The sequence below is a fragment of the Aricia agestis genome, chromosome 6, assembly GCF_905147365.1.
Source record: "Aricia agestis chromosome 6, ilAriAges1.1, whole genome shotgun sequence".
NCBI classification, from domain to species: domain Eukaryota; kingdom Metazoa; phylum Arthropoda; class Insecta; order Lepidoptera; family Lycaenidae; genus Aricia; species Aricia agestis.
Genome location: NC_056411.1, coordinates 19,638,295 through 19,664,777, shown reverse-complemented (window position 1 = coordinate 19,664,777; position 26,483 = coordinate 19,638,295). Strand labels below are relative to the sequence as shown.

The 26,483-nt window shown below is 37.2% G+C and overlaps 1 protein-coding gene across 1 annotated transcript in view; it reads right to left on the bottom strand.

The window, feature by feature from the left end:
* Positions 1-755: 755 nt before the first annotated feature.
* The window catches only part of LOC121728247, a 40,982-nt gene continuing 15,254 nt past the window's right edge, over positions 756-26,483 (bottom strand). The window contains exons 2-11 of the mRNA XM_042116387.1: positions 19,894-20,057; positions 18,165-18,409; positions 16,126-16,213; positions 15,550-15,710; positions 13,112-13,297; positions 11,587-11,766; positions 11,270-11,420; positions 10,538-10,715; positions 1,147-1,289; positions 756-1,061 (exon numbers count right to left, since the gene is read on the bottom strand). Coding sequence (XP_041972321.1) covers positions 951-1,061; positions 1,147-1,289; positions 10,538-10,715; positions 11,270-11,420; positions 11,587-11,766; positions 13,112-13,297; positions 15,550-15,710; positions 16,126-16,213; positions 18,165-18,409; positions 19,894-20,057 — 1,607 coding nt within the window. The 3' untranslated portion in view covers positions 756-950. The remainder of the gene's footprint in view (positions 1,062-1,146; positions 1,290-10,537; positions 10,716-11,269; positions 11,421-11,586; positions 11,767-13,111; positions 13,298-15,549; positions 15,711-16,125; positions 16,214-18,164; positions 18,410-19,893; positions 20,058-26,483) is intronic.

Below are 26,483 nucleotides of genomic sequence, written 5' to 3'. Positions count from 1 at the left end.
GTCGCCTGAATCTGCCACACGCCGCGCCACTACAGATATCCAAGAGGCCTATAGTGATAAACATGTTATGCAGTGATTTAGTAAAAGAATAAATATTTTGTAGTACGCATTGTAATTCAAATAATAATCTTCCATACCTATGGACGATTAATCAATCAAGAACAAATCAAGAAAAACGAATAGCATATCAGTCATGACACGAATTTCGCGTTATGGTCTTTTTGTGATTGCCAGAACGCGTCGTGGCCGTTTTCATTAGAGCCACAAGTCACAACGCGAATTTCGCGTCGTGGCTGTTTCACTGTGACCACAACGCGTTGTGAGCTATTTTTCCGCTCATTGAGCGATTTCGGTCTTTGAGCGTGACACATTTTATATAGGGTGTAACAAAACTAAGTGATAATACTTGTATGTGTCCCTTGAATAGAGTTCACTGTGAACGTAACAGCGGTGAAAAAGCAAAAAAAAATATGGATTCGTATGGACATTGGACAAGCGCCCCATTTGCCCATACAAGCACTGCTACTTTCACAGTAAACTTCATACAGGGGACTCGTACATATCCTAAAGTATTATCACTTAGTTTTGTTACACCCTGTATAGCTAAATTGCATCTACTTAAGTTTAATTATTTAGTATTATATTATGTACAAAAGAGGTCACGCACGCGACACGTCTCTATCGGCCGAGGCAAACTCAGTCCATAAGCACGGAGGTGAAGGTTTTCAATAGTTTTCATAAGCGGCATCTCCACGAGGAGCGTGAGGGGCACAGCGAGGCAGTAGAAGAAGAAACACGTCGCGCACGTCTCTATCGGCCGAGACAGACTCAGTCCATCAGCACGGAGGTGAAGGTCTTCCTGAGCGGCATCTCCACGAGGAGCGTGAGGGGCACAGCGAGGCAGTAGGAGAAGAAACACGTAGCGAACGTCTCTATCGGCCGAGACAGACTCAGTCCATCAGCACGGAGGTGAAGGTCTTCATGAGTGGCATCTCCACGAGGAGCGTGAGGGGCACAGCGAGGCAGTAGGAGAGAAATACTGTCGCCAGGGTGTCAATTGTCTGAGAACAATAAGATTTACTATAATTTGAGAAGAATTTAGTCGGAAGAATATGAAATTATTCGTTTTGCGTTTCTAAAACTTACAACATTGTACGGATTCAAATCTATAAGTCCTCGCCTGGACGCGAGGAGAGTTTTGATGACGCACCAGTGCACCGTCAACATCGACAGTGACATGCGACCCAGCGGCCTCCAGCAGCGCCATACCGACAGCCGCCTCACTACGTCTGCAAAGCAAAAACTTTCAAGACGGCCGAGGAGTGTGGAGCAATACAATGTCGGGCTAGTGACAATAAATAATAAAATAAATAACAATCTAGACACGCGGTAGCGTGTCAAGCCAAGTTCCAACATAACAGAACTGGCGAGCAGCACCGTGTTACACTAACCCTTTGGAGCTACTTTTAACCCCCTCATAATTCAGAAACTATTTCACATAAACGTTTTAAGTTTGGCTCATATAATGAGACTTGCCAGATAAATATATTATGATCTAAATTTCATAAACACAGTTCAAACAAAATCTACATTTTTATCACTGACTGACCTATAAATCAAAATTCTAACCCTGTTCCTACAAGGCTGAAATTTAGAATCCAGCTCGGTAATTGTGTGCAAACGTAGGAAAAAATCAGAAAACAAAAAAAAATCGGTCAAGTGCGAGTCTGACAGAGTGAAACCAGACAAAAATTGTGTTTTTTGTATGGTGACCCCCCTTAAATATTTCGTCGCAGTCGTAGAACAAAGACGGATCTGCAATTTAGCCATTTTACAGGAGAGCCCTTCAAAGATTTCGTGTCGTATTTTGTTTCATATTTTCAGAACTAGTAATTTAGTTGACGTGAAATTTGGGCATGTGGCGTTGTTTTATGAATTTTATAATATGATTCACAGTATAAATACCTAATTTGTGTAGTTTTTAAAAAAAGTCACATCAGTCGTTATTTCCTGGAGTATAATGTGACGTATGTAATGAACCGACGTTATTGTAAGTATGGAGTTTTGTTTTAAGATGCATGACGGTTGAATTTTTCCGTCAATATTCTAGGGATAGGTACAAAACTTTATGGTCGGTTTTGAGAAGTATAGGTCTAGGAAATGGAATAAAAAACATTAATTACTTTCACAACAGTTTTTTTAGTAAGCTTAGTAAGAAATAACAATAATTTATAATCAAATTCTTGATGTTTTAGAGAATTTTAAAAACTTAATGATCTTAATTCCTCTACAAAAAAAAAATAATTTAAAAATAACACATATTTTTTTATAAAATAAGGGGGCCAACGAGCAAACGGGTCACCTGATGGAAAGCAATTTCCGTCGCCCATGGACACTCGCAACATCAGAAGAGCTGCAGGTGCGTTGCCGGCCTTTTAAAAGGGAATAGGGTAATATGGTAGGGGACGGTAGGGGAGGTTAGGGAAGGGAATAGGAGAGGGTAGGGAAAAGAATAGGGGAGGGTAGGGAATGGAATAGGGCCTCCGGTGAACTCACTCACTCGGCGAAACACAGCGCAAGCGCTGTTTCATGCCAGTTTTCTGTGCCCGTGGTATTTCTCCGGCCGAGCCGGCCCATTCGTGCCAAAGCATGGCTCTCCCACCTGCATATAAAAATAAACGTACATTATGCGGTACATTATATATTTAAAAATAAATATTATTATGGAAAAATCCCTTAACTTCTATAATAAAACAACAGTACTTGTCTAAACAAGTAAAATACTTATTATAACAGAGAGAACCCTTTCGTGGTGAGATTTTTAAACCTAATATAAACTAATCAGTCTTAGTAAAAATACTTTATTTTAATACTTCATTATCTCTAATAACTGAAAATATTCAAGATTCTTCTCAAGTGCTAGTACCCAATACTCCAACTGCATCCCCAGTAAAGACATGCAAAATTGAAAACTTGTTGAAACTGATGATATTTTCTGCCCTTCTGTATCTACTATTGGCACATACTCGAACCAACCATCTCCATCGTTTCCATGAAACCTCCATGTCTAAAATTTCAAACGCAGAGCGTTTTTGAGATTTTCACAAAGTTTTGGGAACTTGGTAGAAAACAAAAACAATGGTTGTATGTAGCTAACTATAGAAAACCGAAAAACCAAATATTCAGATGACAGTTAAGGTATAATATTAAATAGTATTTACATATTATAGTTTGCTGCATGCAACCATTGCTGTTTTTTGCTACTAAGTTGCCAATACTTAGCGAAAATCTCATTCGTAGTGCTTTGGAATTTGCACTGGCATGGAGGTTTTATAGTTTTAGCATCGACTATACGCCCTTTTTTTAATACGTACGTTTTGCATAAGTTTTTTAAAGCTTTTAGTTTTATTTCTCCCCACTTTTCTTTTTTTTCGTATCGAGCGCGCTTTTTCCCTCTGTTCTTTAAGATCGTTGAACACGATGGAGATGATGGATTCGAGTATGTGCTAATAGTAGATACAGAAGGGCAGAAAAAATCATCAGTTTCATGTTGGCAACAAAACGGGTCATCACATTTTGCATGTCTTTTTACTGGGGATGCAGTTGGAGTTTTGGGTACTAACACTTGAGAATAACCTTGAATATTTTCAGTTATTAGAGATAATGAAGTACTAAAAATGGGAGTCAACGTTGTTGAGAATTTAACGTAGCTGAGAACTTGTGAGGTTTCTGATTGAGGAAATTCTTTTGCCCCAATAGGCGTCATTTCACCTGCAGGCATAAAAGGATCGTCATTTTATTCAGGAATAGAAATGGAGGCAATGGCAAGGAATTTATCTTGGTGATTGTACCTTTATGAGATGGTTCTTGAACACGTCTTCTAAAAAGGCATAATTCCATACATCTTGCATTTGCTAAGTTGACAATATTTCAGCTGCTCTTTGTGGTAATGGCGTTACTACCTAGAACTTATTATTTAAGCAATTTGTTATATTGTGTACTCTTAGAATATGTCATACTATACAAGACAAGTATAAGTGATATTGGGATTGCAGAGTGATATAAAGCAGTGCGGTTCTTAAGATGAAACTTATCAAAGTTGTACGTTTTGCAAATAATTTCAAAAAGCCAAAATATAAGAATTTTTAAACATCAATGAAAAAAAAGGCTTTAAGATTGGCGTTAGCTAACGGTTAAATCAAATTACAATTAAAAATGTCAAAATATCTTTATTATTTTTTATCAAAAAACGACCTATGTTAAATTGTGTGCCACGAATAACGTCGGATATGCAAATCCAACCAGCATCTATCCGTAGAAAAATGACGGTTCATATGGTGGTGAGGATGGTAAGTATATTTTTCGCGTGGGGCGATGGCGAAAAGTTGCAGGAGGTATGATTTTCCTCAGACGAACAATTCCTCAGAGCACTCCCCGTGATACAACTGATAGAGGATGCAGAGTGAAGCTACATATAGCCCGCCTTAAATATTTAATTTATTTTGTTTTTAGTATTTAGTATTATAGCGGCAATAGAAATACATAATGTCAGAAAAACAGATGGATGAGCGCATTGGTAGCTCAAGCCGGGAGTCGCGGGTTCGAATCCCGCCGACGGAATAAAAAAAATCAATTTTTTTTAGTATCTATATTTATAAAAAAAATATAGATATTTTAAAAGAGCCAAAAACTAAAAGAGTTAAGAAAGCTTTAATAAATGTCATTTCCGATTAAAATTAATCAGCGACATCTTTGGGAGAATTTTGCAGGTTGTGAACGTGTTTTAAAAATAGTCTACTAGATAGTGCATTTATTTATTGTATTTTTTATTTGTTAGGCTAATTTGATACACTCAACGCCATCTATCGTTCAGATGAGAACTAAAAACTGCAGACACGCTGTTTTTTATGGGATTCAAGAGTCTTATGTATAATTGGTCTGTGGTGTGATGGTAGTGATGATGATGATGATGAATGTAATTTACATAGTAGCATAATCATATGCTTTCTTCGTAAAACAACGCCGGAACCCCCAAACTTTTATCTATAAGGAATCCGGAGTTCTCGTAGTATCTTCGGAACCATAGCATACCTTGGTGCAAAATCTTACTTTTTGGTAGCATATGCTTAGGATACTTCTCTCTAAATCAAAATCACCATATTATGTTTCTATATAATTAATAATTTCAAGTATCGGTTAAATGTTCATATTGTTATATGGGCATAGATGCCCTTGCGGCAGTAACGTTACGAAAATATAACGATATTTGAAGATTATGGTGAAATTAGTAAACAACATTTTGTTTTTAGTTTTAAAATGATTTTAATGAACAAATATACAATAAATGTACAGTTTAATACATAAAATATAACAATTATATAAAATATTTCGTGGATCATTCATAAAATCATAAATAAATGTAGAAAAAAAACCGGTCATGTTCGTTTTTATGTTTTTCAGAATGGCAATACAGTTTCAATTATGAATCTGCTAATGAATTGAATTGCCATTGATGTAGGTTTTTTTTACGTCGGTGGTAGGATGTTAGGAATTGCTAAAAGTTACCATTTTAGCCCCGCTGTTCCGTCGAATTCGGTCGCGTAACAATCAATTTTCTACTGTTCTTCTATTTAATGTAGCAAAAGTGTTTAATTAATAAGTAAACAGAATCTCAAGTCTTTACAAAGCAACAAAATATTACGATATTCACTTACCTATAGTATTATCACCAGCTTGCACAAACGCTAACATCCGTTTTAACCTTGAATGCATAATATTTTGAACTTATTCGAGTTACATATGCCTAATATGTATTATAAACTATTTTAATATTCTTTAAAAGTGATTAAAAAGTGCGTTACGAGTAAAAGTACGCGTAACCGTAGAACAGGGACGGTATTGACCATCCGCCGCGGTGAGCAGGGGGGGGGGGGGGGGGCACGGACGCCGTCCACCGAACTCAGACGCATTGTTTAATCCGTCGTTGTGTACTACGGTCACACAATCAAATCCGTCGTTTTTCTAGTCTATAAATCAGGCATTTAGTGGATTCTTTAAAAAAAAAATTATAATCAATCGATAAAACACATAAATACAAGTCGATTTATACAATAAACCAAAAATTGAAAAATATCAGAACAGTCTTTATTCTACGATCATGACGATTTATTTAATTATACTTTTATTATAATTAATTATGAAAGTTAAAATATAACTAAAGATTTTGTGAATATTTTAAGTGCCTACTATTATTGATTTTGAGCAAAAATGGCAAAAAATCACGTTTATTGTATGGGAGCTCCCCGTAAATATATTTATTTGTGATGTGAAGAAACTTTATGAAATGAATAGAAGGTGATTTTATGAAGTGTGTCTGTCTGTCTGTGACCTTTTCACGCCCAAACTGATTGTACATTTGGTGATAATGACATAGAATTCTTTTAATCCCTGTCTGTCTGGACTGTCTGTCCGTCTGTTTGTCTGTCCGTCTGTCCGTCTGTCCGTCCATCCGTCCGTCTTTCTGTCTGTCTGTTAGACAGCTATAATAATAGCTCTACTTGACCTCCACGCAATAAATTGAACCCTATAGTTGATGGTTGGAAATACACTTGTGTTATTACCATATTATTCCAATGCCTGATGGTACCTGCTTTTCCATTCGCTTGGAATTTCTTTGTTTTATTCGACTGATACTCAACAAGCCTTAGGGGTTGTTTCCCCACTTCCTGATAAGTTTCAGATAGGCTATCCACAACTTATCTGACAGATGAAGGTACTGTCAGATAAGTTTCGGATATACTATCCACAACTTATCTAATAGATGAAGTTTCTACCAGATAAGTTGCGGATAGCATATCCGACTCGGAAGATTATAAGGTGTCTACCCCTGCTCGGAAAGTTTTCTTTACAAAATTAATGATATCCCACCAAAAACAGAAATGTAAAAATGGAGAGCTAAGTTCCATACAAACATTATTCTTGTCTATGGACTTCGCCGTAAAAAGGATGGAGATCTAAATGAGTGCCAAGTTCTATGGAAAATTGAAATACGTATGTATAGGAACCAAATAACATTATGAACAAATAACAGAGTCTATTTCATTGCTTTATTGAATACTAGCTGTTGCCCGCGACTTCGTCCGCGTAGACTTTAGTTTATAGTCGTTCCCGTACATTGATTGAGTCGTTTATCAGAAAAGTATATTGTGTGGGAACCGCACATTTTTCCGGGACAAAAAACATTCCTTGTCCCAGATTCACATTACTATCTCCAATCTCCATGCCAAATTTCATCAAAATAGATTAAATAGTTTAGGCGAGAATCATAAAAGTTTATTGTGCGAGAACCGTATATTTTCCGGGAGAAAAAGTATCCCTTGTCCTTTCCCGAGACTGCAAGTATTGCCATACCAAATTTCATCAAAATAGATTGAATAGTTTAGGCGACGATCATAAATGTTTATTGTACGGGAACCGTACATTTTCCGGGGCAAAATAGTATTCCTTGTCCTTTCCCGAGACTCAAAGTATCTCCATACCAAATTCAATCAAAATAGATTGAACAGTTTACGCGCAAATCATAAAAGTACTTATATTGTTCAGTAACCGTACATTTTTTCGGGACAAAATGTGTCCTATGTTCTTTTTCGGGACTCAAAGTATCTTTATAGCAAATTTCAGCTAAATGGGTCCAGCCGTTTACGCATGATGTCGTGACCACGCGAAATATAACGTTCAGCGCATCTTCGCCCGCGTAAATTAGATATTTCACAGACAAATTAGTCCACAAAAAATAGTCTATGATCATTCACGTGGTCTACTTCTTATCTGTGCCAAATAACAGATACGTGAGATAAGCCCTTTCAAATAATTTCCCCCGTTTTTTTCCACATTTTCCTCTATTTCTCCATTTTCCTCCATTTCTATAAAATATAGCCTATAGCATTCCTCGATAAATGGGCTATCTGACACTGAAATAATTTTTCAAAACGGACCAGTAGTTCCTGAGATTAGCGCGTTCAAATAAGCCATTTCAAATAACTTCTCCCGTTTTTTCCACACTTTCCTCTATTTATTCGCTTCTATTAGTCTAAGCGCAATAAAATATAGCCTATAGCCTTCTTCGATAAATGGGCTATCTAACACTGAAAGAATTTTTCAAATCAGACCAGTAGTTCCTGAGATTAGCGCGTTCAAACAAACAAACAAACAAACAAACAAACAAACTCTTCCCAATTATAATATTAGTATAGAAGTATAGATTTTTTTCAATTATCGCTTAACAAACTTCAGTCTCGATCTAAAAGACTATGAAAAGTACCAATAACAGGGTCATAATATTCTCATAATCATGGGACGATGCAGGATATAATATGGTAGTGATGATGATGATGAATGTAATTTGCAAGTAGCATATGCTTTCCTTTCTTAAAACAACGCTGAAACTCCCAAACTTGTATTTATAAAGAATCAGGAGTTCTCTCAGCACCTTCCGAACCACGGCATACCAGGTATACCTCGGTGCAAAATCTTACTTATAGGCAACATATGCTTAGAATACTTCTCACGAAACCGAAGTCACATGTTTCCCTATAAATTTTGAGGAGTTCCCTCGATTACTTATGGATCCTTCATCAGATCACCATTTTTGTGAATACCAAATTGGGATAATACCCTATATACCAAAAGAAAAATTTTGAAAATTGGTTAACAAACGGCGGAGTAATCGTTGAACATAAAAAAACGAACATAACATCCTCCTCCATTTTGAAAGTCGGTTAAAATTGTAGCCTATGTGTTTTTCTGATGTATAAGCTATATTATTGTAAAGTTGTATTAAAATCTGTTCAGTAGTTTTTGCGTGAAAGAGTAACAAACATCCATACATCCCTACATCCATACATCCAAACAAACTTTCGCCTTTATAATATTAGTAGGAAGTAGGATTAAAAGTGTTACAAATATTTATCATATTTCAAACAAATTTCATGCGTACGCGTCTTCGCGAAAAAAATAGTCAAAATTTCTTTGCTCTATAAACATATTATAGGAATATGTAACTCACATATTCCTATAATATGCTATTTGTTAGCAAGTTAAATATGAACTTTCAATCCACTTGTTAATTATTTATTTAATAGAAATAGTTTTAATATTGATTTCTTACAAATATCAAATTGTCATCCATACGTCATTACATAGCTGTCATTTTACGTCAATTACATAGCTGTCATTTTCGTTTTGTTATTCCAAGTCTGATTCTTTTTTGTTATACCACGTTTTATAGTGACTGACGTTTCATGTCAAGTCACACAGGAACGCTGTCGAACGGGATAAAAAGTATCCTATGTCCGTCTCCTGGCTCTAAGCTACCTCCCTACCAATTTTCAGCCAAATCTGTTCTGCCGTTCTTGAGTTATAAGTGGTGTAACTAACACGACTTTCTTTTATATATATAGATCAGCTATATCAATTGATGTTATTTAAATAATGTGAGATCTTAAACTAAATTAGATTTAAGTTGGCATCACAGTTAAAATGTTCAATAACTTTATGAAATGACTGATGTAATAAAAAATGACCAATTGAGATCTAATCTACTTTAAGATCTCACATTATTTATATAACATCAATTGTTATAGATATTCAATTAAGCAATGAAATAGACTCATATCAATGACTCAATATTATTTGTTCAACAATCAATATTATTTGTTCATAATTTACGTAGTAGAGCCATGCTTCGGCACGAATGGACCGGCTCGACCGGAGAAATACCACGGGCTCACAGAAAACCAGCGTGAAACAGCGCTTGCGCTGTGTTTCACCGAGTGAGTGAGATTACCGGAGGCCCAATCCCCTACCCTATTCCCTTCCTTACCCTGTAATCCTATTCTCTCTTAAAAGGCCGGCAACGCACCTGCAGCTCTTCCGATGTTGCGTGTGTCCATGGGCGACGGAAGTTGCTTTCCATCAGGTGACCTGTTTGCTAGTTTGCCCCCTTATTTCATAAAATAATAATAATAATGTTATTTGGTTCCTATACATACGTATTTCAATTTTCCATAGAACTTGGCACTCATTTAGATCTCCATCCTTTTTACGGCGAAGTCCATAGACAAGTCCATAGTAAGTTTGTATGGAACTTGGCTCTCCATTTTTACATTTATGTTTTTGGTGAGATCGTTTTATTTCTGAATAGATTTTTCACAAATACTTTCAGAACCTACCAGAACCTAACCTGGTGCCTGGTGGAAGCACCGGTTCGGGAACTAAGCCGGCTAATGAGACTAATACAAAATATCCTCAACTTGGATCTAGTCGCGCCGCTATTTACATACAATTGCTTGTGATCTCGCGAAGTAGCGCTCGTTCGCGCAGACACATCATATTAAAATCGGGACTAAATAGAAAGAGCAACTTACTGTGTCCAAAAAAGCGTATTATTGGAACCTAATGTATGCATAAATTTAAACCATATTTTTATTTGGCATAGTGTTTTTGAAATGATTGTCAAGTTTGATTTACGGAGACTCACTGTCCAGGTTGTTGATGATGCCTATGAAGTAGACACTAAGGAGGAGGAGGAAGACCGGCTTCTCGATGGCGGCGTAGACCGCAATGATGAGCGGAGACCGCCGCTCAAAGAACCACTCCCCGCACATGACCCAGGATATCATGAGCGGGATGGCCAAGTGGTAGCACAATACGTACAGCTGAAGAGATATGAAAATATGATAATTATATTAGAAAATATGAAAATATTCACTTATAATACCACAAGAGCTTCAAAATTATCGGATATTTCCCGATAGGTTCGTTGCAAACAAATGAAGGATTCAAGTTTTTCAGGTTAAAAAATCACGAGCGCGAAGCGCGAGTGATTTTTCCTGAAAAACTTGACGACTTTATTTGTTTGCAGGGAACCTTGAGGGAAATGCCAGATAATTTTGAAGCTCGTGTGGTATTCGGGGGATTATTTTTCCGTCCCAAATGTCGGCCAATATAATTGCACCATGAGACACAATTGAATTCAACCTGTCAGTTTGACGTGTTTGTCTTTTATATATAGCAACTACCAGAGAAAATTTTCAAAAAATTATCAGTATAATACCATGTAGGTTGTACCACGTGACGTCGAATGGTGCAATTCTATTGGTCGATATTTGGGTCGGAAAAATAATCACTTAAATTATAAAATTCTCAAAGTCAAGTAAGGTTAAAAATAGTCAATTTAAACCTTTTTGTTTTTAAAATTATAATAAATTACCTTGGAATTATGCAATTTAATGCCCTGCTCCTGAATATGGTTGTGAGCATGTGCTAGGATAATACCTAACAAATAAGCCGGCGCACTGTGCACAGGTGACATGTAGAAGCCACCGAAGGACCGTGAGTCTCTGAATGATTGTCGGAGATTTCTGAAAAGTAGATACGGATGGATAACATAGGGATGGATTCTGTAGAGGAAGTTGATAAGATTAATTATTGTAAGTTACAATCTTTTGCTGGATCGTTTAGACTATTTTTATCCCCCCAGTCAAATTGTGACAAAAGTCAAGCATACTTTTTAGAATTTATACTTACTCAGGAAGTGCAATGAAGACCATGGATTCCCACTCGTTCCAGTAAGCCAGCAACCCGTTGAGAACAGATAATACGATGAACAACACTGACAGTAACGGGATGGGCTTCCGTCCAGTTACTGTCAGTGATGACATCAGCAGGTAGGCCGCGACAAACAGTTGGAGGTCCGCAGCGAAAGACCTGAAGTAAGAGTTAGCCAGAGTATTTATTTTAGTAATGAAATTGACGACGAAATTGATAGTAATGAGTTGGACTCACGCACGGTTCCGTACCATTATAGAGCAAAAATAGGTAAAAGTGTGTTTTTTTGTATGAGAGCACCCCTATTTATTTTATTAAAATTTTATTTCAATTAAATTTTATTATTAATTATTAAATTATAAATACATTGGACTATTTTGTGAACATTTCAAGTGCCTACCTATTGCCATTATTGATATCGAGCAAAAAAATAGCAAAAAAAATACGTTTGTGTATTCCCATAAGCCCCCCTTAAATATTTAATGTATGTTGTTTTTAGTTTTTGTTGTTATAGCGGCAACAGATATACACAATCTGTGAAAATTTCAGAAACCTAGCTATAGCCTTTCTTGAGATACAGCCTGGTGACAGACAGACGGACAGACAGACAGACATCGAAGTTTTAGTAATAGGGTCCCGTTTTTACCCTTTGGGTACGGAACCCTAAAAATTATTAAATTGTAGCACTAAGTTTCAGTTCTGAATGCAAAGTCGTATCTCTGTTATATCTACACTATTATTATTATTATAATTATTAATATTATAAAGAGGAAAACTTTGTTTGTATCATTGTAATGAATAGGCTCAAAAACTACAGGACCGATTTTTTAAATTCTTTCACTATTCGAAAGCTACATTATCCACGAGTAACATAGGCTAAATTTTAGGTTAGGTTTAAAAAAATAGGTTTCCGTAAGATATTTGGGTTGTTCAGAGACAAGGTGTAAAAAATCGACCAGAAAAGTTACTTATTTTGCGTACGCTGCCTAAACCATAAAAGATAGAACCATAAAATGTTATAATTAATTATATATCTTATGAATATCTACAAAAAAGTCCGCGACACACTATACCTATCTATGTCGAGTGAGGCACAACAACAATTTTTTTGGATTATATTTAAACTCGTTTATTTTACTCATGCTATTAGTACTTATCAAAATAAATTATTTAATCACTAAGTACAGTTTATGTAGATAATATTTCGTCTTTGAATGACTTAAATTGGACGTTTGGTTTTGAAGTTATGGCGAAATTAAAATTATATGTATTACGATTTCTACTGCACGGCCCGTTGCAAAGTGGGCGTCATTTCAGAGCTAGAATATTAGACGCTATTAACATATTCTTAAATATTTGAAAATGCCTAAGAGAGCCAGGTCGGACGACCATTCATGGCGCCATACTTATATACTTAATATTAGTCACTTCAATAAAATAATATGGGCAAAACAACATTTGCCGGGACAGCTAGTTAAATATATAGATGATTTCTGTTACTAACCAGGTCTGCACCAAGCAGTGGTCGTCATTGTCGACGAGGTTGTGCAGGAAGAGCGCATGCCAGAGGAACTTGCGGCGGCAGACGTCGCTCTCCTGGAGCACCAGGTTCGGCCACAGCGGCCCGTCGCCGGTGTAGCGCCACCACGTCGCCGCGAACCCCACTACCACAAGATGAACTGGCAAAAACCTGAATTTAATGTTGAATGTTGTGATCACAATATTGTTATAAAAGTAATCAAAAAGTTTTATTTAAGTAATCAAGGCTACATCAAAATACTATAAACATTTTACGAGCATACACATAATTCCTTAACTAAGTACCAAATAAATACAAGTCATCTCAAGTAAAAAATTAACAACCAATAAACTCATTATTTTTAGCAAACTAACATTAAGATTAAAGAAATTATAAATAAAGATAAAAAAATCATTTGCTCATTTGCTATAAAATATGGTCATCGGAAGTGGACACTGAAATAAAAATAATTTAACCAACGACGTAATAGCACAAGTATCAAAAATCTTGTGATTGAGCCTTGAGGTACTCCAGAGGTTCACTAATTAGTATTTTTATTAATTAGCACGTTTTAGAAAACAGCGGTGCATCCATGGTGAATAGCTTTAAAAATTAGCAGTATCTACCACGGCTTTATCTTCTTATCTTAATATATAAAATTCTCGTGTTACAATGTTAGAACGCGTACTCCTCCGAAACGGCTTTACTGATTTTAACCAAATTTTATATGCATATTCAGTGGGTCTGAGAATCGGCTACTGGGTACTTTTTATATTGATAAGTGCATTTGTTGAATAAATAATAGTAAATTATTAAAACTCGAGACTGACGGCGACCATTGCTTGTGCGACAGGATAGCGATGGACGTTGACATGGTGATTGGTGATATACTTATTTAGTCACCACTAGAAAGACCGGACCGGTCAAATGACCGCATTTTCGTTTTTAATTTGCGATATTTTTGTTACCGTTGCATGAAATTCGTTTTCCTTTCGTGACATTTAATAATTTTTGATTGTTTAAATTGTGGCAAAATGTTTTAATGATAGCTCAATAATTATAAGTTTTATATTATAACCTACCTAGAAAGACCGCAGCGGTCAATTGACCTCTTGAATACAATTTCTAAAGAAAATTGTTTTTTCTTGCTTGTTTTATTTTTCTTTCATGTTTTATTATTATTTACGCTTAGTTTGTGTATTATATTTGAAATTTCATTTAAAACTTTTGAATGACTCCTAGAACAAAAACTGGGATAAATACTTTTATTTATGTAAATGGTCTAAAATTTCCTATTTTGATATGTAAACATATTGGGAATATATTTGCAAATGTAATAAAATATTTTGCCTTGCCTAATTTGACATTGTAGCGTATATCAAGATTTTTGCCTAGTGAAACCCTGTTTATTGAAAAGCATCAACGTTACTACAAATATCAGCGTAGATTTTCGTAGTATTGTTGCCTGACTTGGCCTAACACAGCCAGGGTTTATTGGTAGTTCGAATTAAAACAAAATATTTATGCTTATTATATGCCTATTATAGTTTATGTTATTTTTTGGTTTACCTACACAAACAAAGCAAATAACAAACAAAAGGTTACGAATTGTAGTTCTATGAAAGAAAATATATAAATTGTTATTTTTATGCAAATTTTAAATACATTTTATTTCTATAGCATATTTTTATACTTTTTTAGCTTTAGTGATAGTAGATTTTTACGATGTGACCAAAAATATGATACTAAAAAATAATATTTTTGACCTCCAATAGAGTATTTTCACCAATATGCTCATGGCTTCTTGGCATGATTTACTTTACATTCAAGTAATTTTACCGTTGTATGCCAAAATGAGAAAATATAAAATGTAAGTATAAAAACTGTGTTTTATGCTCAAATACAGGAACAAAACCAATAAGTCTTGTGGAGTTATTATAATGTCAATTATATGAGTAGTAGTAGGTCTATAAAATGCTTTTTCAAATTATTTTCTTAAATATTTGTTCTAAAATTTAATTAAGTTACATTTATCAATAATTACATGATCAATAAAATGCAAAAGTAAAATAATAAGACACACAAAAAACGTTAAAACATACGAAGGGTCATTTGACCGCTCTTGGTCTTTCTAGGAAGTTCAGAATTTCGGTCTTTCTAGTGTTAAATAAAATAATATGGTCGAAATACTTTATATAGCAAAACAACGTTTGCCGGGACAGCTAGTACATATATAAAATAATAAAATGGCAATTTCGCTCCTTTGTAAAAGCTTCGTTATAATTTACTTACCGTCAGGAAAAAATAAATAAAAAGAAACAAGTGAGTATTATGTAAGCTGAATATTGTGACAAACGTTGTTCTATTAAAATATGTGTTTTTGCTAAACGAATCTAAATTATAAGGAAACATAATTTTTGTACCTAGCTATTCTTTTCAATGCAGCCAGCGGTAATTGGGAGAGGTGAGTATTTCTCTTGGAGTTGATCTGACTGTTGGTATGGAGGAAGCTCGAAATGACCACTAACGCGTGTAGCGTCGATGATCCATTCCTCCAGAAGTAAGATGAAGTCAGGTAGTATAGCTGCAAACAGCATAATATTCAAAATTCAATAATTTTTTTCCAAAATGCGTATTGTGCTCTGGTGTCTGGTGGCTCTGTGCAAGACTTTTCTTGGTTGTCAAGTCTACAATTATATATCTACCACCAGTTCGGGAGGACTGGTGAGAACATACAATTTTATTCGAATCAATGATTTTAGCCCAGTCCAGATATTCAATGTTTTTTTTTTTAAATTCTGGAATTAGCTCATCCTTATACTTACATACAAGCTATTTAGCTAAGGCGTCTTTTTACGCAATTTTAAAGATGCAAAAATCGAATGAGAAATGATTATTGAAATTGATAAGTAATGATAACCAAGAGAGAAGAGAGAGATTTCTTTTACTATGATATTTCTTTGGTTCCACCGGTAGGTACATATTAAAAAAAAAAATACTTTTTCAACGTGTTGTGGATTGTTTAGCATGAGCTGATGGTACACCGCCATGATGTGACCCGCGATGAAAAGCGTGTGGATCCACACCCTGAAATGTTACCAATTATTTGTTACTCATCCATTTCTTGTTGATTCCAGAGTCCAGACCAATATAGTGCTAGATGTAGTTGTAGTTATAGTAGAACTGGTTCGGCACGACTAATATTATTATTTATTATTTACCTCCATTGTGACAAAATTAGCTTATCGGGAACCGTACATTTTCCGGGGTAAAAAGTATATTTTGACGTGGGAGAGCCATGCTTCGGCACGAATGGGCCGGCTCGACCGGAGAAATACCACGTCAACAAAGAAAATAGGCGTAAATCAGCGCTTGCGCTGTGTTTCGCCGAGTGAGTGAGTTTACCGGAGGCCCAATCCCCTACCCTTTTCCCTTCCCTACCCTCCCCTATAATTCAATTCCCTTCCCTACCCTCCCCTGTTACCCCTTAAAAGGCCGGCAACGCACCTGCAGCTCTTCTGATGCTGCGAGTGTCCATGGGCGACGGAAGTTGCTTTCCATCAGGTGACCCGTTTGCTCGTTTGCCCCCTTATTTCATAAAAAAAAAAAAATCCTCTTCCGGGATTCAAGGTATCTCCATACCGAATTTTAGCAAAATTGATTCAGCGGTTTGGGCGTGAAGAGATAACAGACAGACGGACAGAAAAACGGACAGACAAACATACTTTCGCATTTATAATATTAGTATGGATATTAGTAGGGATTATATTAAGCATATTCTCCATAAAAATGCTTACTGGTGCTTAAAGGACCTCAACATATTAATATTGCTTTAACAATTATCGCAGGAAATTTTAAAATTCAAGTTTACAGAAAATGTTACCTAAATCCTTCAAATGTTGATAGACACCGTAACCGCGGATCTTTATGCTCTTGGAGTGTGTTTTTTAAACTTTGCCAATTAGATCTGAAGGACCAGCTCATAATGACTTTGTTTTCTGAAAGAAAAAAGGTAATCTATTTACGGGTACATAATACATAAATTATTCATTTTATCATAACATTAAAAAATTTTGTTTCTCATTTTTTAAATGAGAAACAATAATTTTTAATATGTGCAATTATGCACACACACGTTCTTTTTAAGCGCTCGCGATAGAAATAAAATAGCAAGATTGTTTGAACCTTTAGAAAACTCTTTGCAAAGCCTAATCTCCGAATGGCAGACGCGTTGGGACTGTTCCACAAAAGGGCGACATCTTTATAATTTTTTCCCTAATATTCGTGAACGACTATCCAAACATTGGATGGATATTGATCACTGCGTTTCTCAATTCCTGACCGGTCATGGAAATTTTAAGGCCAAACTCTACGGATTTAATCTGGTAGCATCACCCATGTGCGAGTGCTCGACCGAAGGCAACATGTTTGAACAAACAGCTCATCATGTTCTCTGGGAGTGCAGTCTCTGGCAGGACGAAAGAACTACAATGCTAAACAACCTACTCTGCACATCTGGTGTCGCATACTACGGTGATCTCGTGGACAGCGCTAGGAACTTCCGTGCCTTCAAGCGTTTTTGTCACAATAATTACTATTGGCAACAGTCTAACACAATAAATTAATTTAGCTCTAGCATAGTAGTCACTATTATTATTAACGTTAATTCCCGTGGTGCTTCTCCCCTTCAGTTCTTTGACTTTCGGTCACTGCATCTTTGTGCTGTCTCCCGCTTTATATTGGGGAGGGAATCTGGAATTCTTCCTACTCCTCCTATTTTCTTCTGATTAATTTCGTTGCGGGTCCCAAGACAGCTTTAGCATGTCCCTCGGGCTCCCTGAGATCATATCAAAGGGTTTTCGTGGTTGGATGCCGCTGCCGATCCTGGCGACACAGGAGATACAGTGGTGGGAATGTGTGGTGGGCCAAAGCCCGTTAAAAAAAAAAAAAAAAAAAAAAATGTGCAATTATGCATAACATACTTTTTTCGACCGCGACGTTGAAATCATATAAGGTTCCAAGTACATTAAGCACCAACAATACTGCAACAATCCATAAGAAAATTTCATCTTTTTCTTCAATAGGTTGGTTGTGATCTTTTGGCCTGCAATGGTAAGACTGAAGGTTTAACTTCATCCCAGGAGACACCTCCTGCGTCTGTGCACAGCAGCTGCTGAACCAGTCTCCATGGGTTGCATTGGCGAGGTCTGGACAGCGGCTGCTGAGGCAGTACCCGCGATGCAGCAGCGTCCGGTTGAAGTGACGGGGCTCCGATGAATATTCCTGGAATTATTAAAGTTACTGTCTGAAAACAGCCTGAAAACAGTTACTGCAAACAGCCCGATCATGTAGCAGTGATAGGACGGCGTCTGGCGGTCTGCAGTCAGACGGAACGTGTCCATACAGTACAGAGCTCCGGGTCGGGAGAGACAGCGGTCATAGTCATCGATCTGATACAGCTCCGACAGTTTAGAACTTGTATTATGTATAATTACCTCGATCATGCGGTAGTAGCGGTAGGACGGCGCCTGCCGGTCCGCAGTCAGACGGAATGTGCCCACACAGTACAGAGCTCCGGGCCGGGAGAGACAGCGGTCATAGTCATCGATCTGATACAGCTCCGGCAGTTTAGAACTTGTATTATGTATAATTACCTCGATCATGCGGTAGTAGCGGTAGGACGGCGCCTGCCGGTCCGCAGTCAGACGGAACGTGCCCACACAGTACAGAGCTCCGGGCCGGGAGAGACAGCGGTCATAGTCATCGATCTGATACAGCTCCGGCAGTTTAGAACTTGTATTATGTATAATTACCTCGATCATGCGGTAGTAGCGGTAGGACGGCGCCTGCTGGTCCGCAGTCAGACGGAACGTGCTCACACAGTACAGAGCTCCGGGCCGGGAGAGACAGCGGTCATAGTCATCGATCTGATACAGCTCCGGCAGCTTAGAACTTGTATTATGTATAATTACCTCGATCATGCGGTAGTAGCGGTAGGACGGCGCCTGCCGGTCCGCAGTCAGACGGAACGTGCTCACACAGTACAGAGCTCCGGGCCGGGAGAGACAGCGGTCATAGTCATCGATCTGATACAGCTCCGGCAGTTTAGAACTTGTATTATGTATAATTACCTCGATCATGCGGTAGTAGCGGTAGGACGGCGCCTGCCGGTCCGCAGTCAGACGGAACGTGCCCACACAGTACAGAGCTCCGGGCCGGGAGAGACAGCGGTCATATTCATCGATCTGATACAGCTCCGGCAGTTTAGAACTTGTATTATGTATAATTACCTCGATCATGCGGTAGTAGCGGTAGGACGGCGCCTGCCGGTCCGCAGTCAGACGGAACGTGCTCACACAGTACAGAGCTCCGGGCCGGGAGAGACAGCGGTCATAGTCATCGATCTGATACAGCTCCGGCAGTTTAGAACTTGTATTATGTATAATTACCTCGATCATGCGGTAGTAGCGGTAGGACGGCGCCTGCCGGTCCGCAGTCAGACGGAACGTGCTCACACAGTACAGAGCTCCGGGCCGGGAGAGACAGCGGTCATAGTCATCGATCTGATACAGCTCCGGCAGTTTAGAACTTGTATTATGTATAATTACCTCGATCATGCGGTAGTAGCGGTAGGACGGCGCCTGCCGGTCCGCAGTCAGACGGAACGTGCCCACACAGTACAGAGCTCCGGGCCGGGAGAGACAGCGGTCATAGTCATCGATCTGATACAGCTCCGGCAGTTTAGAACTTGTATTATGTATAATTACCTCGATCATGCGGTAGTAGCGGTAGGACGGCGCCTGCCGGTCCGCAGTCAGACGGAACGTGCCTACACAGTACAGAGCTCCGGGCCGGGAGAGACAGCGGTCATAGTCATCGATCTGATACAGCTCCGGCAGTTTAGAACTTGTATTATCTTCAACATTGTTGTCTAAAAATACATCATTACTCATATTAATAAGCGAACAGAAAGAAAGGCAAAAAAAATATAAGAATATTAAGACAGATATCCAGTATTGAGTATTAAATTTAATGGCAGATTACTTAAGAGGATAATGCGTTGTGACGAATGAAGTTGTGATATACCTAAATCCTATGAGGAAGAAAAAATACTTATATATAATAATTACAGTTTTATAAAATTATTCGCAAAAACTGTAGGCAAGTAAACTAAGCAAAGTAATTAATCAGAAGAACTTCTGATTAATTTCTTTGATCCACTCTCAAGAGAGCTTTAGCTTGTCCCTTGGGCTCCCTGAGATCATATCAAAGGGTTTCCCTGGTTGGATGTGGCTGTTGATCCTGACGACACAGGAGATACAGCGGTGGGAATGTGTGGTGGGCGAAAGCCCGTTCAAAAAAATGTTAAATAAGCAGTTACTTATGATATGACAAACATTCAGCTTTGAAAAATTACTGTAAACATCATAACTTTATGAAACCAAAAATGTAAAACAACTTACTGTAGTTAAAATAAGCAATACAGTACTATTTTTTAAACCAAAACGTAAAACAACTTAGGTTAAGTTCCCTGCACGTTTTTTGCAGTATACGTCATAGTGGCGCATACAATGATAATAATTCTTACTCTTTGAAGTGCCTTAGGCATAATTCTCTTAAACCTCAACTATTTCTGTACACAATATCTTCATTATTTTGAAGTCGGTACCAGTAATATTAAAAATATTTTGTCATAGAACTCAGTATTATTAGCTGGTACCGTCTTCAAAATAATGAAGATATTGTGTACAGAAATAGTTGAGGTTTAGGAGAATTATGCCTAAGGCACTTCAAAGAGTAAGAATTATTATTTAATACTTTTTTGTTCATTGTAAATTATTATAATATTGTTTTACCCTGGAAGTCGGTTTTAATTATTTTTTAATTAAGTTTCTTGATTTCATCCGAAAAGTCGATCTCTTGTTGATATTTAATAATTATATTTCTTGCAGAATGTAATTCACTTGTAGTGAGGTGAGTAGGTTTTTGTTGACGCCGGGGCCGTAACCGGAGCATCCAAGCAATGACCCGAGTGGTGCGTGCTAAGCAACTTGTTCGAGTCAATAACTCGTTTATTGTATTGTCGGAAACAAGTGTTGCCGCCTGACCTTACTTTGATATTTTAATATCTTCCTTTGTTTCAAACAGATTTTTTTCTTGCAGTGTCCGAATGATAATAGCCATGTTGGGCCTTCCAACCACAAGGGAAAACTCTTCAGTTGTTTTTCCTCGATACCTACTACTAGCACAGTCCGTAGGGTTTTCTTCTGATTTAATGTAGTTTCAAGAATCCGTAGGCATGATGTTTGTGACTTTTGTTACTCGGTTGGCAACAAACGATTTCCATTTGCTCGGGTCGCCTTGTAGCCAACCTAATACAGCAGTTGAATCCGACCAACCGTATGTTGTTTGAATATGGAATTATGATAAGGCGTTTTTGACCTTTTCCATCAAACTTGATAAAAGCAACGCTGCACATAATTCCAGCCTGGGTAGCGTGATCTTTTTATGAACCAATCTTGATTTTGCCGCCACTATAATGGGCTTCGATGATTGACCCGTGTGATTAATAGTTCGGCAATATATTACACAGGCGTACGCTTTAGTTGATGCGTCAGCGTCATGCGTAATTCATGCGTGACATTATGTGCCATTCCTTCTTGATATAATCTGGAACTGGACTATCCCATTCTATTTTTTGTAAAATAACCTTCTGAAATAGCAGCTTCAATTTCGTTGTAGCCGGAACCGGGGTTAGACAACCTTCAGGATCATAGATTTTTGATATGTTAGATAGTAACGATCTCTTCGATATCCCCGTTGATATTGATGTAGAGTCGATTTTCAGTTGGAAAGAGAAATAATCGCTGCTTGGGTGCCATCGTAATCCAAGTGTCTTCGTTGTTTCTTGATCCTTGAATTCGAATGTCGGTTGTTGATCTTGTACCGTGCTAGCTCCTTCCAACATTTCAATTCGATTTGATGACCACTTTTCGTAGAAGAAAACCACCAGATCTCATCATATCCATCAAATCTCTCTATAATTTTCTTGCTGATTCAAGAGTTGCTCCCTCTGGATCGTATCCAACGAAGGGCTGCTCGAATTGTTGACTGCCATAGTGTTTCAAATAGCTTGGACCCCCTGGAATTACGCCGAGATGTTGCTTCACTCTGCATCCTCTATCGGTTGTATCACGGGGAGTGCTCTGAGGAATTGTTCGGAATCATACCACCTGCAACTTTTCGCTATCGTCCCACGCGAAAAACATACCATCCTCATCACCTTGATGAGTGGCAGTCTTCCACAGTGCGTTTTTCGCGTAGCTTTCTGCCGCGCACTGTAAAACTCTGGAATGAACTGTCACCAGCAGTATTTCCGGACCGATACGACCTGCAAACCTTCAAGAAAAGAGCGTATACCCTCTTAAAAGGCCGGCAACGCACATGCAGCTCTTCTGATGCTGCGAGTGTCCATGGGCGACGGAGGTTGCTCAGGTGACCCGTTTGCTCGTTTGCCCCCTTTCATAAAAAAAAAATCGGCTCCAACGATTTTCATGAAATTTAGTATATAGGGGGTTCCGAGGGCGATAAATCAATCTATCTAGGAATCATTTTTAGAAAATGTCTTTTTATTCGTGTTTTATCGATAATCGATAAACTGAAAAATATGACTCTTCCTGACATCTATTGGCGAATAATAAAACTATTTAGTGAGCAACTAATTGCTTTAACGACACAACAACAGCTAAAGCTATTCCAGCAGATGGCGTTGTTAAGTAACACGAAGCAATGAATGTTTGCTATACCGAGCAAAGCTCGGTCATCCAGGTACTATAATAATAATCTGTGTAGACGAGTGTACAAAATGGCGACCACGCCACGCACGACGACGCTGCGCTGTCGCGACGTTCACGCCGCGTAATCGCGGCGTGTGCGCTGCGCAGTCGCGTCGCTTTCAAATCGCTCGCTAATCGCCAGTGTGATAAGGCACTTACGGCCGTTCCCAATATTCAATCTATCTCTGGTTTGACATACAACCGATCGCAGCTAACATTGAATTGACATAAAATATATGTCTCTAATGTCTAATGTGAGCTATTCCTATCTCTAGTAAGGCAAAACCAGAGATAGATCAAATATTGGGAACGGCCGTTAGACATCATCAACCTGCTCAGTGCTGGAAAATCTGGGCTTATCTGTTTCATGAAAGGCCGTAAGCAACTTACAATCGTTTGATGGGTTTAATAGGCTACTTGACCTCCTTTTTTTCTCCATGCTAATCGCTTCTTAAAATATAAGATTTTTTCTTCTGTTTTAAGAAGCGATTAGCATGAAGCGATCAACAGACTTCAACCATAAATAAAAGAGTATAATTCGTATGTATATAGGTTTGTCACTCAAAAATCTGTCATCTTCTTGAGTGTGCGTATTGTAGTGTGTGTAATGTTTTATTTGTTAAAAAAATGTATGATAAAAGCATAATTTCAAAATAATATTATTTAGCTCGATGACTCCTTCAGCATATAAACTATAACAGTGCAAAATTTCATTCACCTACGTTTCAGCATTTCTCGTCAAAAGGGATACAAATTTTTTCGCTTGCGTATTAATATAGTAATCTTATATCTTTAAACAAGCAATTCTTGTATATATATGTATGGTGAAGGAGTGCATCGAACTAATATTATTTTGAAATTATGCTTTTATCATACATTTTTTTAACAAATAAAACATTACACACACATGAGAAATGACAGATTTATGAGTGACAAGCCTATACATACGAATTATATTCTTTTATTTATGGTTGAAGTCTGTTGACAAGAAATTGACAAATTGAAAATGGATTATAGTTTTTTTTTTATTGAATCTAAGATACTATTACTATTAGACAATGCTTACACGGCCAGTCTGAGATCAGCTAAGTCCCAGAGACAAGAGTTGAAAAAAAATGATAAATTCAATATTTTTTACAAAATATAGGTAGTAGTCCTAATATTGTTGAAATTAAGGTCGAATTTCGACCATTGGGCGATCTCTAGTACTGTTAACATCACGTTACATTATAACATGATTATTTGTAGGGTTCCGTAGTCAACAAGGAACCCTTATTCAAACTCAACTCAAACTCAAAAATTTTTATTCAGAATAAATTTTTTCAAATATTCTCTGAACGTCGGGGCTACACAGATGCCTACCACCGGTTCGGGAACTAACCCGGCGAGAAGAACCGGCGTAAGAAACTCGCACGGGGCCATCTTTTTCTAAAAAGATGGAAAATTACAAAAAATATATTATTATAAAATAACAGTGTCATTATGACTAAATAAAATACAACGAATGTACAATTATTATACATATTATAATGAAACAGCTCTGCAGGGGGCGACCTTATTCCCATGGTGTACTATCATTCATGAAATCAGTAACTTTATAGTACGCTTTGGTACACAAACGTTCTTTAACAACTTTTTTAAATCTATTAATTGAGAGATTTTGAACGCTTTCTGGGATCTTATTATAAAGGCGTATACATTGACCTTTAAAAGAATTTTTGACTTTAGTAAGTCTAGTCACCGGAATTTCAAGCTTATGTTTATTACGAGTATTTCTCCCATGGGTATCACATTTTTTCGTGAATTGATATATATTCTTTTTAACATATAATACATTTGATAGGACATATTGAGAAGCAACAGTTAAGATTCCAGTTTCCTTAAATTTTTCTCTAAGTGAAGTATTACGGGCCAACTTGTAGATTGCCCGCACAGCTCGCTTCTGCAGCACAAAAATTATATTTATATCTGCAGCATTGCCCCACAGCAAAATGCCGTAGGACATAATACTATGAAAGTAACTAAAATACACTAGACGTGCTGTTGTTTCATCTGAAAATTGTCTAATCTTACTTACTGCATATGCTGCTGAACTGAGTCTGTCGGCCAACCCAGCAATATGAGGGCCCCACTGAAGCTTGGAGTCTAGTGTAATACCTAAAAATACAGCTGTATCCACTAGCTCCATAACATCACCATTTAAAAGCACATTGGTTTCCGTTTGCCTTACATTGGGCAATTTGAATTTAATACATTTTGTTTTTTTACTATTAAGTAAAAGATTATTAACACTAAACCAATGTACAATCTTTGAGAGAGCATTATTTACTTCGTCATAACACGCATTAAGCCGTTTGATATTGAATGTAAGAGATGTATCATCAGCAAATAATACTATCCCATGTTTATCTTTAATTAAGAATGGCAGGTCATTTATATAAATAAGAAACAGGAAGGGTCCTAATATAGACCCCTGTGGGACCCCCATTTCAATTTTTGCACCAGCAGATTTTTTACCATTTATCTCAACCCTCTGAGTTCTATTTGACAAGTACGATTTTAGGAGGGCGAGTGCTGTGCCTTTTATGCCATAGTGACAGAGTTTCCTGACCAATGTTTTGTGTTGCACGCAATCAAAGGCCTTTGAGAGATCGCAAAAAACTCCTAGAGCATCCTGCGACGTCTCCCAGGCATTAAAAATACTACTGATCAATTCAACGCCTGCGTCTGTAGTAGATCGTCCCTTTGTAAATCCAAATTGTTTATTATGTAAAATATTATTTATATTAAAGTGCGTTAGTAATTGATTCAGTATTATCTTTTCATAAATTTTACTCAATGTCGGTAAAATAGATATAGGTCGGAAATTAGACGGGTCCAACTTACTACCAGATTTAAAAAGAGGTAAAACTTTACTGTGTTTCATTAAATCAGGAAATACGCCACTTTTTATACAATCATTAAATATAGTCGCTAAGTAGGGCGCGATAACATCGATTATAGATTTAATAACTTTCATTGATAGGCCCCACAAATCAGTAGTGTTCTTAATATTTAGTAAATTGAAAGTTTTTAAAATGTCTTCAGGACCTACTTCTTTAAATCTAAAGTCGATATCACATTCATTTACATTTTCTTTAAGTAACAATATAGCATCATCAGGAGAGTCCTTTAGGTTACTTGTAATTGAAACTGGAATGTCAGCGAAAAATTTCTCAAAAGCAGTCGCAACATCATTGTCGGAAGTTATATTTTTGTTATCTATATTTAATTTAAAATTTGAGTTGTGACTGGCGACTCTTCCAGTTTCACTTGCTATTATTTGCCACGTTGTCTTTACTTTATTTTTTGAATTCTTAATTTTATTTCTAATGTGAATAGATTTGGCAGCCCTGCAGACTTGTTTAAATATTTTTGAATATAATCTTACATAGTTTATAAAGTGTTCACTTTGATTTATAGTCCTTTCATTATAAAGGTCATACAGTTTTAATCTGCTTTTCATAATACCTGGTGTAGCC